This window comes from Pristiophorus japonicus, chromosome 5, assembly GCF_044704955.1.
Source record: "Pristiophorus japonicus isolate sPriJap1 chromosome 5, sPriJap1.hap1, whole genome shotgun sequence".
Classification (NCBI taxonomy): domain Eukaryota; kingdom Metazoa; phylum Chordata; class Chondrichthyes; family Pristiophoridae; genus Pristiophorus; species Pristiophorus japonicus.
This window is the reverse complement of record NC_091981.1, coordinates 180,523,276-180,537,765: the sequence shown is the minus strand read 5'-3', so window position 1 is coordinate 180,537,765 and position 14,490 is coordinate 180,523,276. Positions and strand designations below refer to the sequence as shown.

At 42.2% G+C, this 14,490-nt stretch overlaps 1 protein-coding gene across 6 annotated transcripts in view; it reads left to right on the top strand.

Moving 5' to 3' along the window:
* The window catches only part of LOC139264534 (tyrosine-protein phosphatase non-receptor type 3-like), a 418,869-nt gene that overhangs the window by 179,095 nt on the left and 225,284 nt on the right, over positions 1 to 14,490 (top strand). For all 6 annotated transcript variants that reach the window (XM_070881143.1, XM_070881141.1, XM_070881142.1 and 3 more), the window contains 3 exons: positions 2,588 to 2,675; positions 7,047 to 7,135; positions 12,604 to 12,667. In XM_070881143.1, coding sequence (XP_070737244.1) covers positions 2,588 to 2,675; positions 7,047 to 7,135; positions 12,604 to 12,667 — 241 coding nt within the window. The remainder of the gene's footprint in view (positions 1 to 2,587; positions 2,676 to 7,046; positions 7,136 to 12,603; positions 12,668 to 14,490) is intronic.

Below are 14,490 nucleotides of genomic sequence, written 5' to 3'. Positions count from 1 at the left end.
CGGTACACCTCTATCCACTATGCTCGTTATATCCTCAAAGAATTCCAGTAAATTAGTTAAACATGATTCCCCCTTCATGAATCCATGTTGTGTCTGCTTGATTGCACTATTCCTATCTAGATGTCCCGCTATTTCTTCCTTAATGATAGCTTCAAGCATTTTCCCCACTACAGATGTTAAACTAACCGGCCTATAGTTACATAGAAACATAGAAAATAGGTGCAGGAGTAGGCCATTCGGCCCTTCTAGCCTGCACCGCCATTCAATGAGTTCATGGCTGAACATGCAACTTCAGTACCCCGCTCCTGCTTTCTCGCCATACCCCTTGATCCCCCTAGTAGTAAGGACTTCATCTAACTCCCTTTTGAATATATTTAGTGAATTGGCCTCAACAACTTTCTGTGGTAGAGTGGTTCACCACTCTCTGGGTGAAGAAGTTTCTCCTCATCTCGGTCCTAAATGGCTTACCCCTTATCCTTAGACTGTGACCCCTGGTTCTGGACTTCCCCAACATTGGGAACATTCTTCATGTATCTAAACCTGTCAGAATTTTAAACATTTCTATGAGGTCCCCTCTCATTTTTCTGAACTCCAGTGAATACAAGCCCAGTTGATCCAATCTTTCTTGATAGGTCAGTCCCACCATCCCGGGAATCAGTCTGGTGAACCTTCGCTGCACTTCCTCAATAGCAAGAATGTCCTTCCTCAAGTTAGGAGACCAAAACTGTACACAATACTCCAGGTGTGGCCTCACCAAGGCCCTGTACAACTGTAGTAACACCTCCCTGCCCCTATACTCAAATCCCCTCGCTATGAAGGCCAACATGCCATTTGCTTTCTTAACCGCCTGCTGTACCTGCATGCCAACCTTCAATGACTGATGTACCATGACACCCAGGTCTCGTTGCACCTCCCCTTTTCCTAATCTGTCACCATTCAGATAATAGTCTGTCTCTCTGTTTTTACCACCAAAATGGATAACCTCACATTTATCCACATTATACTTCATCTGCCATGCATTTGCCCACTCACCTAACCTATCCAAGTCACTCTGCAGCCTTATAGCATCCTCCTTGCAGCTCACACTGCCACCCAACTTAGTGTCATCCGCAATTTTGGAGGTACTACGTTTAATCCTCTCGTCTAAATCATTAATGTACAATGTAAACAGCTGGGGCCCCAGCACAGAACCTTGCGGTACCCCACTAGTCACTGCCTGCCATTCTGAAAAGCACCCATTTACTCCTACTCTTTGCTTCCTGTCTGCCAACCAGTTCTCAATCCACGTCAGCACACTACCCCCAATCCCATGTGCTTTAACTTTGCATATTAATCTCTTGTATGGCACCTTGTCGAAAGCCTTCTGAAAGTCCAAGTACACCACATCAACTGGTTCTCCCTTGTCCACTCTACTGGAAACATCCTAAAAAAATTCCAGAAGATTTGTCAAGCATGATTTCCCTTTCACAAATCCATGTTGACTTGGACCTATCATGTCACCTCTTTCCAAATGCGCTGCTATGACATCCTTAATAATTGATTCCATCATTTTACCCACTACCGATGTCAGGCTGACCGGTCTATAATTCCCTGTTTTCTCTCTCCCTCCTTTTTTAAAAAGTTGGGTTACATTGGCTACCCTCCACTCCATAGCAACTGATCCAGAGTCTATGGAATGTTGGAAAATGACTGTCAATGCATCCGCTATTTCCAAGGCCACCTCCTTAAGTACTCTGGAATGCAGACCATCAGGCCCTGGGGATTTATCGGCCTTCAATCCCATCAATTTCCCCAACACAATTTCCCGACTAATAAGGATTTCCCTCAGTTCCTCCTCCTTACTAGACCCTCTGACCCCTTTTATATCCGGAAGGTTGTTTGTGTCCTCCTTAGTGAATACTGAACCAAAGTACTTGTTCAATTGGTCTGCCATTTCTTTGTTCCCCGTTATGACTTTCCCTGATTCTGACTGCAGGGGACCTACTTCCAGAGTGCTCACTATTACACCATCGAACCAACGATGAATTTAAATTCCCCAGCTTAAATTACCTGCCTTTTGTCTGCTCCCTTTTTTAAACAGAGGCGTTACATTAGCTGCTTTCCAATCCGCTGGTACCTCCCCAGAGTCTAGAGAATTTTGGTAGATTATAATGAATGCATCTGCTATAACTTCCGCCATCTCTTTTAATACCCTGGGATGCATTTCATCAGGACCAGGGGACTTACCTACCTTGAGATCCATTAGCCTGTCCAGCACATGCTCTGCATCCTAAGTTTCAAAGGGGTAATAACAACGAGCACTGTTCGTTCGCTGTTATTACCCACTGCAAATTCCGGGCCATTATGTTTAGTAGCGAATAAGTTGAGATTTGGCAAAATGTTTTTGGAAGATGTTTTTCTGCTGCTGCTGAGATCTAGTTGCAAGCTAAAGATCAGTAATCTATGTAATACAATGTTTTGTATATAAATCTTTGCAGTAAAATTAATTTTATATTAATAAAATTCAGTTTTGATATTTTTGAACTACCATGCAATCCTTTTGTATGTTCCCCATGACAAACTTATATTTTAATTCATTATTTTCTAGAGATCTTAAACAATCTGAAGCAGAACTTGGTTATTTAAATAGAGCAAAAACCCTTGAATTTTATGGCGTGGAATTGCACAATGCAAGGGTAAGCCTGTCATTGCAAATTAGCAATATTGTATTTGTTATTTATTCTGTTTAGTGGGAACAGAAGAAGTTGGAAGTATTGGGACACTTTTGCCATTTTTCAGTTGGTAATGACACTTAGCCTTCAAAGTCTGCTCTCTCTACAGATAACCAAAAAGTTTTGTTGCTGAGCTAAATTAGAATGCAGTTTTGAGTTTCCCCTCTTGTTGCCGGACCTACCTGCCTCATTTTCTTGACAGCTGGTTTCACCTAAATCAGGGTGAAGAATATGGCTCTGCTATTCAACAGTTTGAGTAGTACCTCTCTGATATGGTTTGACATACTTTTTGAAAAGTTTTTTTTTGTTTAACCATGCCAAGTTACCTTTTGCTTATTTAGAGCAGTGGCCTTAAAGGCACAGAGCAGGTTAATAGCTAAACAACACAACTGTACTCCAGACTATAGTGTTCCCAACAGCAAAGCCACAGGAGATCCACTAATTTAAGTGCGATGAAACTGTTTGAAGGTGAGCAAGTGGCAACTATATTTTTCCATTTCTTTTCCCCTGCCGGTTGTGGAACTGACCCACATTGTAAATGGGATAATTTCACCATGAGCTGGAGAAATACCAGCACATGCTACTGTAAATTTGAGTGTGGAACCAACCAAAAAGGTGAACGCATTTGGTCAACTTTCATGTACAAATGGGATATTGCCATCATCCCACAGAGGGAAATATCTAATGTCACTGTCCCTTAAATAGTGTTTTGTCCTGCTAACTCAGATAACCTTCCTTCTGCTCCACAGTATATATGCCTCTTTTTGGACTGCAGATCTAATTTTACAGAGGAGTGGTTTGATTGAGTTTTTCCACTTAACTAATATGTAAATAGTTTGTCATGGAAACACAGAAAATAGGTGCAGGAACAGGCCCTTCGAGCCTGCGCCGCCATTTAATATGATCATGGCTGATCATGCAACTTCAGTACCTCACTCCCATCTTCTCTCCATACCTCCTGATCCCCTTAGCTGTAAGGTCCACATCTAACTCCCTCTGCTTCCTGTTTTTGCCACCAAAGTGAATAACCTCACATTTATTCACAATGGGCAAATGCATAGCAGATGCAGTATATTCACCTAACCTGTCCAAGTCACCCTGCAGCCTCTTAGCATCCTCCTCACAGCTCACACTGCCACCCAGCTTAGTGTCATCTGCAAACTTGAAGATATTACATTCAATTCCTTCATCTAAATCATTAATGTATATTGTAAATAGCTGGGGTCCTAGCACTGAACCTTGCGGCACCCCACTAATGACAGCCTGCCATTCTGAAAAGGACCCGTTTATTCCCACTCTTTGCTTCCTGTCTGCCAACCAGTTCTCTATCCACGTCAATACATTACCCCCAATACCATGTGCCATAATTTTGCACACTAATCTCTTGTGTGGGACCTTGTCAAAAGCCTTTTGAAAGTCCAAATACACCACATCCACTAGTTCTCCCTTATCCACTCTACTAGTTACATGCTTAAAAAAATTCTAGAAGATTTGTCAAGCATGATTCCCCTTTCATAAATCCATGCTGATTTGGACCGATCCTGTCACTGCTCTCCAAATGCACTGCTATTACATCCTTAATAATTGATTCCAGCATTTTCCCCACCACCGATTTCAGGCTAACCGGTCTATAATTCCCTGTTTTCTCTCTCCCTCCTTTTTTAAAAAGTAGGGCTATATTAGCTACCCTCCAGTCCATAGGAACTGATCCAGAGGCCATGGAATTTTGGAAAATGACCACCAATGCATCTACTATTTCTAGGGCCACTTCCTTAAGTACTCTGTGATGCAGACTATCAGGCTCTGGGGACTTGTCGGCCTTCAGTCCCATCAGTTTCCCGAACACCATTTCCTGACTAATAAGGATTTCCCTCAGTTCCTCCTTCTCGCAAGACCCTCGGTCCCTGAGTATTTTCGGGAGGTTTTTCGTGTCTTCCTTAGTGAAGACAGAATTGGTCTGCCATTTCCTTGTTCCCCATTATGAATTCACCTGATTCTGACTGCAAGGGACCTACATTAGTCTTCACTAATCTTTTTCTCTTCACATAGCTATAGAAGCTTTTGCAGTCAGTTTTTATGTTCCCTGCAAGCTTACTTTCATATTCTCTCTTCCCCCTCCTAATTAAACCCTTAGTCTTCCTCTGCTGAATTCAAAATTTCTCCCAGTCCTCAGGTTTGCTGCTTTTTCTGGCCAATTTATATGCCTCTTCCTTGGATCTAACACTATCCCTAATTTCCCTTGTTAGCCACGGTTGGGCTACCTTTCCTGTTTTATTTTTATGCCAGACAGGGATGTACAATAGTTGTAATTCATCCATGTGATCTTTAAATGTCTGCCATTACCTGTCCACCGTCAACCCTTTAAGTATCATTCGCCAGTCTATTCTAGCCAATTCACGTCTCATACCATTGAAGTTACCTTTCTTTAAGTTCAGGAGCCTAGTCTCTGAATTAACTGTGTCACTCTCCATCTTAATGAAGAATTCTACCATATTATGGTCACTCTTCCCCAAGGAGCTACGCATGACCAGATTGCTAATTAATCCTCTCTCGTTACACAAGACTGCTAGGATGGCCTGCTCTGAAGTTGGTTCCTTGAAATATTGGTCTAGAAAACCATCCTTTATACACTCCAGGAAATCCTCCTCCACAGTATTGCTACCAGTTTGGTTAGCCCAATCAGTATGTAGGTTAAAGTCACCCATAATAACTGCTGTATCCTTATTGCACGTGGCCCTAATTATCTGTTTGATGCCATCCCCAACCTTCCTACTACTGTTTGGTGGTCTTGAAGATGAGGGATCTTAAAAGCTAGGAAATAGAAAATGTCTACATTCTTTATTCAGCATCCTCCATTGATTAACTTGAGAGAGTCAGTAAGTGCCATTCTTCTATGCATAACAAGGCAAACTAGAACCCTGCAACTAGCCGAGACCCCTGATCCCACTTTAGAATATACTGATCTATCTGCAGCTAATTCAGAGGAGAATGAAGATGGTGGCTAATTGCCATGGTCATCTCTTGGATACCTCCTATCTAGGCTGAAAAGCCCTACTTTTACCAGTGATTCTTCATAACTCAGGCCACAGACACCAGGGAGCAGCCTACGAGCATTTCTCTACACTGCCTGCAATGCTTGAAATGTCTCTTATTTCTTGGCATCCAGAACTGGACGCAATTTTTAAAGTGTCGGTTGACCAGTGTATCATAAAGTTTGATCGTTATCTCCTCTGACTTATATTTTACTGTTTTGGCTATTTAGTTCAACACTCTATTGTCTTTGTTGATTGCCGCATTGATTAGTCATGTTTAGCACTGAATCTACCAAGTCTCTTTTGGCTTCATCCTTAGCTATTTTAACATTGTTCATGAAGTATGTGTGTCATCTATTTTTCTTTCCTATGTGTAGTACTTTACAAATGGCAGATGAAATTTAATGTTGACATTAGTCTCCTCACTTAATATTTTGTCCAGCTCATTCTGTAATTTCTGAGCTGCCTCATCTGATTCCACTGCCCTTCCTAGTTTGGTATCATCTGCAAATTTTATAATTTTGTATTGAGTTTATGAATCCAGCACTGAACCTTGAGCCACGTACCCCAGTCAGTATTTCTCACCCCTCCCCCTCCCCTCGCAAACTCTGGAATTACTCCACCAATGTGTATACATTGTTTCCTACTGTTTAGCCAGTTTCTTATCAATTCCCAGGGTTTACCTGAATCCCCAGTTTTGAGTTGAATTAATAGCCTCTCATGTGGGACTTCATCAAAAGGCTATTGGAAGTCAAGGTACACCAGGTCATAGAACTTGCCACAAACCACTTGGATTACCATTTCCTCAGAGATCGAGGAGCTTGATCTTCTGCTTCTGGATCCATGCTGACTGCTATTTAACTAGGTTACTGTTGTACAGATGATCATTAAGTATACTCCAGTTAATCGATTCCACCTAATAATGACCACCTAATTGCACCTCCAGCATTGGCTGTCACTGCCCTTTCCTCAACCCATTGCTGATGAAGCTCTCTGCCTATTCCAATCCTCCACCCTCTATAAACTTCAACTCATCCAAAACTCTGCTGCCGTATACTGACCTGCATCGTCACGCTTACCTATCACTCCATAATTTAAAAAAAAATGCCTCAATCAATTTGAACCAAACTAGCAGACTCCATAAGTGTTGTCCTGTTTAAGAAATTGAGTTCCTCTTGAAAATGGTCACGTTCTACTCTGATCTTTCCAATTCTCATTAATGCATCTACTCAAACATTGTATTCCTTGTCTTCCTAACTTACCTGGGCAAATTGTTGTTATTTATTGGATTTATTTATTTTAGGATCAAGGCAATTTAGAGCTAATGATTGGAATATCCTCTGGAGGGCTGGGTGTCTATCGAAATATGGCTCGGATCAGTTTTTATCCCTGGTAAAGATTACTAGTTATTGACTTGTCTGTTAGCTGATATAATATGGTATGTATAGTCCTGAAGATGTTGACATATATTTGTTGCTATGAATACACTGACCTGGAATTTGCGATCAGCGATGAAACGACAGCGCTCGCCGCTGACCTCGAAGAAAGCTGTCCACACAGATCCAGAGATCTCTGTGGTGTGAATTTCAACTCTCCCAATGTTAGTTTAAATTTGGTGCCAAATTAAGCGAATCTCCAGAGTCCAGCCACAGTGATGTCATCAAGCAGTCTGAGTAGCCAATCACACTGAACAATTCTCAGACAGCAAACCAAAAAATAAATGCACAGATAGATTTTCGTTTACTTTTTATAAATTTTACAGAGAGCGAAATAAAGATTGGGACATACGCATTGTTTTTTTTTTGTTAAAAAAATGTAATAACATTTTGTTAATTTTCCCAGTGCTTTAACGCCGTCATTAAAAAATAATGACTGTCTTTTTTCAAAATCATTTTTGTGAAGTCACAAGCAACGATATCGCCGTTTTTGTGTATTACCCAATAATGACATTTTTAAAGATAGTGATAAATACCGCACAAAAAAAGCTTGTCTTACCTGGTCGAGTCAGATCGAAATCGTTGATAATGGCGCCATCTTGACTGAACGGAGTTACAGTTCAGTGAATAAAAGCTTTGGAGAGAAGGTTGAGTTTTACACATTGAACTTTGAGAGTTTTTACTTTGTTTTTAAGGACATTCAAGGACATTTTAAGAATGGGGCCTATTCTATCTGTGCTATATTTGCTGACTGCTTATGCTATCCAGCAGAGAGCTCGGATAAGGCTTATTTGACAGCATTATCAGTGTAATCAAAGAGGTCGCAGACTTATTGGGAGGAGGCCTTGCCCCACCAATGAGTTTACAGGGAGAAGCGCTCATACCTGCATCTGTCTGAGGCACAGTGCTTTAGAAGGCTGCGCTTTCAAAAAGAGATGGTCACAGACATATGCCAGCTCATAAAGGCAGATATACAGCCTAAAAGCATGAGGAGGACTGCACTGCCTGTCGAGGTCAAAGTGACTGCAGCACTTGCCTTCTATGCCTCTGGCTCCTTTCAGGCATCAGCAGGGGATATATGCTGCATCTCACAGTAGGCTACACATTGCTGCATTCGCCAGGTGATTGCTGCACTGTTTGCACGCAGGATGGACTTCATCAACTTCCCAATGACCAGTGAGGCACAGAATGGGAGGGCTATGGGCTTTGCATGAGTTGCTGGCTTCCCCAAGGTACAGGCTGCCATTGACTGTACGCACATCGCCCTGCAAGCACCTTTTGACGATCCCGATGTTTACTGAAACCGAAAAGGATTCCACTTGCTGAACGTATAGATCGTCTGCGTATCATGGCAGTAAATGCAAAATGTCCAGGGAGTATCCATGAGGCTTTCATCTTGAGTGAGAGCACTGTCTCACAGCTGTTTGAGTGTCCGCCAGAAAGCCAGAGCTGGATGCTGGGGGACAAAGGTTACGGCCTCGCCACCTGGCTCATGACCCCCCTCTGCAAACTGTAGACAGAAGGCGAGAGTCACTACAATATCTGCCATATAGCCACATGCAACATCATCAAGAAGAGAATTGGAGTGCTAAAGCAGCGCTTCCGATGCCTAGACCACTCTGGAAGCTCCCTGCAATACTTCCCTCAGTAGGTCGACGAGTTCACTGTGGTATGCTGCATGCTACACAACTTGGGGAACAGGATTTGCCACTGCAGAACCACCTCAGGATAGAGGGGGAGGGGAGGACAGGACAAGGAACCCATGCCAGCACTACCACCCCCAGGAGGACACGGGGGGGAGGCCTCGTGGACCTTGCGCCATTGCAAAAGCCTTGTGTCAGCAGCTGATATTTCACCGCATTGCATGAAGACTGAACGGCACATTTCATCATTGACTGCCCAGTGTAACCCACCATGTTGACTCTTTCCCCCTGTTATTCTGCGAATGAGACACTGCATAAGTTTGGTTTCGTTGAAAAAATAATTTGAAATTTATTAAACATTTGTACACTTGTACTTAAAAGCAACTTTCTTAACTTTAATTAAAAAATTGTATTATATTAAACTTTTAAATTAACATCACTTAAATAACAATAAAGCAAACAACCAACCACAACAACAAAAGAACAACAAAACAACAACAACCATAGCAGCAAACAAACAAGCTGCAGCCACCTCTCCACCCCCGCCCCTTCTTGCCCTTGCCCATTACCGCAGGTTTACCACTAGTCCCGGTGACCCCAAGCTATCTTTTAGTAGTTTTGCGGGTAAGGCGCTGTGTTTGTTGGGGGACAGACAAAGGAGACGGCAATGGAAGCTGTTGAAAATCTGAGGGTGCGGAAGGCCTGGCTTCGGACACTCCAGCCTGTTGCTCAACCTGTACACTGCCTGGAAAGGGTGGTCTGGGGATTGGAGTGGGATCAGTCGAGACCGTCAGTTGCCGCTGGGCATTGACAGCCTTGGTGTTTTCACGCGTTGCAGCTACTATCTGCGATATGCCCTCCCTAATCTCTGCAGATAGTACTGTGATGCTTCCTGAGATCACACCCAATGGCCTCGAGGAGGGATTTGGTGAGCTGGACGCTCTCCTCAGTCATTGCAATTAAATCTACCACTTCGCATTCAGGTTGCATTTCGCTATAGCGGTCTTGACGTCTCATCTTCCGCGCATTCGCCAGATGGCCTGCTGCTGCCCTGGTTATGGTTTCCTGCAACCCATTGGGATCTGGGACCTTGCAAGATAGATAACTATGAAATGTCCCCTCCTGCATAGTGCTGGTTGCAGATGTAGCCCTTTGTGCCTGTGTGGCATCCTCCAAAGTCAACAACACTATCTCTCTCCGCGCCCCCCCCCCCCCTGCTCACGCCCCCGCCGTATCCATTTGTATCTCCTGTGGAAGTTGGTCAGGCTGGCTTGAGGCCAGTGTTATCCAATTCCGCTTGTGATGAGCTGGCGGGGTCTTCCCTAGTATTGGATATTTCTGAATTATGTGCAAAATATAAAAGAGCAGATGACTGGTTAGCAGGGGAGGGGGCAGGGTGACATGAGTAGGCTCACATAACGGAGGTTCATTTGAAGACCACAACGAATGACAGTACATCGCTTAAACCGAAGTCTAGCACACAGTACTTAACATTGAGCCAATCCAGACTGTGGATTTTGCAGGACTTGCTACTGTCACTCCTGAACGTGGGCTCAGCATCCGCACAGGTGGTCGATCTCTGCGACGCACCATTCAGACCTGCAACACAACTTTCGAGGTGTGTGAGTGGGACCAGTATTGCTGGACCGCCACCAGTTTTCTGCTGCTGTCACCGGTTCTGGGCCAACTTTCTCTGCAAAGATGGCAATAGAGATTTTTAGAGAAGGGCCTTCTGCTGTTGTGGCGCACACAGATAGTCATCAAATCACTTATACCATACTGTGTGCATTTAATTAAGTGATCTGTATACTGTCCCTTTACTTGCATGTTATTCATCACAAAAACATCGAAGTGCAGTGCAGAAAAAAAACAGTCTTTGTTTGACGATCAGAAGCTGAGCAATAGCAAGATGGGTCACATTTACAATTTAAGTAATTGGAGTGCATAAATAAAAATATTACTTACTCTGCCTTTCCCGCAAAGGTCATGCTACTTCTTCCTGCACTGCGGATAGATCCTCCTGATGGAGTCCGTAGAGGTAACCTGCTTGGCAACGCGTTTCCATGCTTCTGTCATTGCAGATGGGTGCACTTTCCCTTTACCCTTCTTTCCAATCTGGCCCCATCCCCTCTCTACAACACCTACTAGGGCTTCATTTGCGTCCTGGGTAAACTTCCTAGCCCTCTTCTTTCCCAAATCTCCCTGCATTTTTGTTCTTGCAGTACCTGTGTGGAAGTATGGAGAACTCTGCTAGAACTTTAAATTCCCTTTAAAAATAGCTGATTTATGATCTGGAAGTGCACTGCACATGCGCGGACACACCCGTCACGTGAGAAACGGGCAAAAAAAATGTTTTTCTGTGCATGCGCAGAACAGCAGTTTTTTTTCATCGCAAAATATTTCATTTTTTTGTCGTTTAAAAACAGCACTTTTTTAACGCTTTGCCAAACGTTACAAAACGTTTGACGAAATTTACGCGTTTATTTTTTGGCATTATTTCGGCGCCAAAAAAAAGTCGTTAACCGCGAATAACGTCAAAAAACAGTGATATCGTTATTTGGGCAAATTCTAGCCCATATTTTTAAAACCATGTAATTCTTAATTATATTAATGGAAAAATTTGGCATCCTACAAATATAACATTAGTTGTTCAGCAGTCAATACGCTGTTAAAAGCCCAGTTGTACCTTTTCATCAATGCTTAACTTTTTTGGGGGGGTTTAACAGCGATATTCCAGCATAAAAGAAGTTTTCGTCCTTTAGTGTTATTTGAATTTGATAGTCAACTGTGGGGAGTTCTGCAGTGCAACCTGTGGCGGAGCAGGAAATGACTGACAGTTCTGGAATTCCGTGTTAATCTGCACTTGCACTAAATCCTGAAGTTGCTTTTAAGGTTCAGACAGGTAATGACGTCATTACCACCGCAAAATCTGGGCTAATGGAAGAAATATTTCTTAGGCCTTTCTAAGCGAATGTTTAATGTTTTTATTTTTTCCCCTAAAAGCTGTGCCTTTTGGGGGGCGGTGATTGGCCATTACTTTTTACATTTGTTGGAGCATTTATTTTGTTTGTTAGTGATTTTTGTCATACTGGGGGGAATTTCCTCCAACAAATTGCACGCCTGTTATTTATAAACAGTGTGGCTTAACTAAAATTAAAAATGGAATCATGCAACAACTGGCCTCTCCGATCCCAAATAAATCCCGTACCCAGTTTCTGTTATTTTGCTGAGCAGATAAAAAAGCAACAATTGTCTTAAATAAGTGTCTGATAACATTGTTATTATAGTTTGTAAGCTATTTTTAATTTAGGAAACATAGTTGAACGAGACATGACATTTAAATATAGTCTGATTCTATGTTTGAGTATCTATCATTGCCTTCAGTAGAATTCTCAGTAACTCATAGTAATTGATGTAATGTTGATGTAACAAGGATGTTTAGTTGTAAAATGAGTGTGTCATTGGAGTAGATCTAGACTTTGTGCTAATGGCAAGTCGGCAGCCTGTTTTACGTCTCTCCCAATTTCTTCCATTGAAATCAATGTGAGTTGGTGTGGGTGTGAGAGTTGGTATGACTAAAATAGGGTGACGACGCTCACTCATTTTACACTATAGCGCAAAGTCAAGATCTACCCCATTGTGTGTAACAACATTTCTGTTGCGTTATAAACATTTTATTGTATATTATTACATTCTGCCAATTAAAACATTCAATTTTGAAGAAACACAACTTCAGACATTTTTTTAAACTAGAGATATATTTACAATATTCTTCTTTCAGGGTAAATATAACAAAGATTTCTTTCAAGAGGAAACGTTTTTTCATTCAGCTAAGGCAAAAACCTGTAAGTATTATATGCTGAAAAGAAGCTTGTGAATTGTATGAGTAGCTTTGTCAAATAGAAGATCTCGTGGCATTGCCCACAGTGAGTTGGAGGATGCACTGTTTTATAACAATAGAGGTGTTTATACCAAGTAAGTGATAATGGTGGGGTCTTTAATTGCAGTGAATGAATGTCAAATTTAATGGTATTTGGGAATTTTTGCTGGTGCTTTACTAATTGAATTTCCCAACTCATTGTTGATCATTATGTGAAAAGTATAAATGACCATTCTTTATATATTATATTTAAAAAATGGATTTAACATTTATTTATCCTGTCCCAATTTTAAAGCTGAGTTTACACAGCAAGTATGTCATTTGGAGTTTGGCATATGGTATTTAGTATTTCTGGGTAGGAGTGAGGTTTAACTGAATAAGAGCGGTCCTGCACTTTGGTAATCCTAGATGGTCCTGGGCTTTGGCAATCTAGACATGGTGAGGTTTGGCAGCATAGGATGGATCTTTTAGTCTGGCACAACATTGGAAGGGGAAACTAATTTGGCAGAATTGTGAAGGGAATCCTGAGGTTTGACAGAACTAGGATGGTGTTAGGGTTGGATTCCTGGTATTTTGTCAGTGAGGGGAGAGGAGCATTGGACTGAGCACTAGGTGGGGGTGTGGGCATACCAGATCTATGGGGTCAAGTTTCGGCCTGAGTTGCTCCTATTTTTTTGGAGCAACTAGTTTAGAATGGAGTATCTTGGAAATTGCAATTCTCGGCATTTAGTTTGCTCCAGTTCTAGTCAGTTAGAACAGTTTCATTTCGAACAGATTTTTTTTTCAAAAGGGGGCGTGTCCGGCCACTTACGCCTGTTTTGCAAGTTTAGGCAGCGAAAACTTACTCCAAACTAACTTAGAATGGAGTAAGTGTAGAATTTTGTACGCTCAGAAAAACATTGCCTACACTTAGAAAATCAGGTGTAGGGAAGAGAGATAGGTGGGGGGGGGGGAAGGGAAGTTTACAAACATGAAACACATCACTTTTACAAATAAAGAGCCATCATCAATAATAAATCAATAAATCAACCAATAAATCAATCAAAAAAAATTTAAATTATTTTTTTTTAATTAAAAAATCAATAAATAAAAAATTACATTTCTACTCACCGACTGCAGCAGCAGGAGCCCTCCAACAGCGAGCTGAGGTGGGTCCCCCCAGTGTGTGTGTCTCTGTTAGCGTCTCTCTCTCTCTCGCTCGCTCTCTCTCTCTCTCTCTCTCTCTCTCTCTGTCTCTCACATAGAAACATAGAAAATAGGTGCAGGAGTAGGCCATTTAGCCCTTCGAGCCTGCACCACCATTCAATAAGATCATGGCTGATCATTCCCTCAGTACCTCTTTCCTGCTTTCTCTCCATATCCCTTGATCCCCTTGGCCATAAGATCCATATCTAACTCCCTCTTGAATATATCCAATGAACTGCCATCAACAACTCTCTGCGGCAGGGAATTCCACAGGTTCTCTGAGTGAAGAAGTTTCTCCTCATCTCAGTCCTAAATGGCCTACCCCTTATCCTAAGACTATGACCCCTGGTTCTGGACTTCCCCTACATCGGGAACATTCTTCCCGCATCTAATCTATCCAGTCCCATCAGAATCTTATACTTTTCTATGAGATCCCCTCTCATCCTTCTAAACTTCAGTGAATAAAGGTCCAATTGATCCAGTCTCTCCTCATATGACAGTCCAGCCATCCCTAGAATCAGTCTGGTGAACCTTTGCTGCACTCCTCAATAGCAAGAATGTCCTTCCTCAGATTAGGAGACCAAAACTGTACACAATATTCCA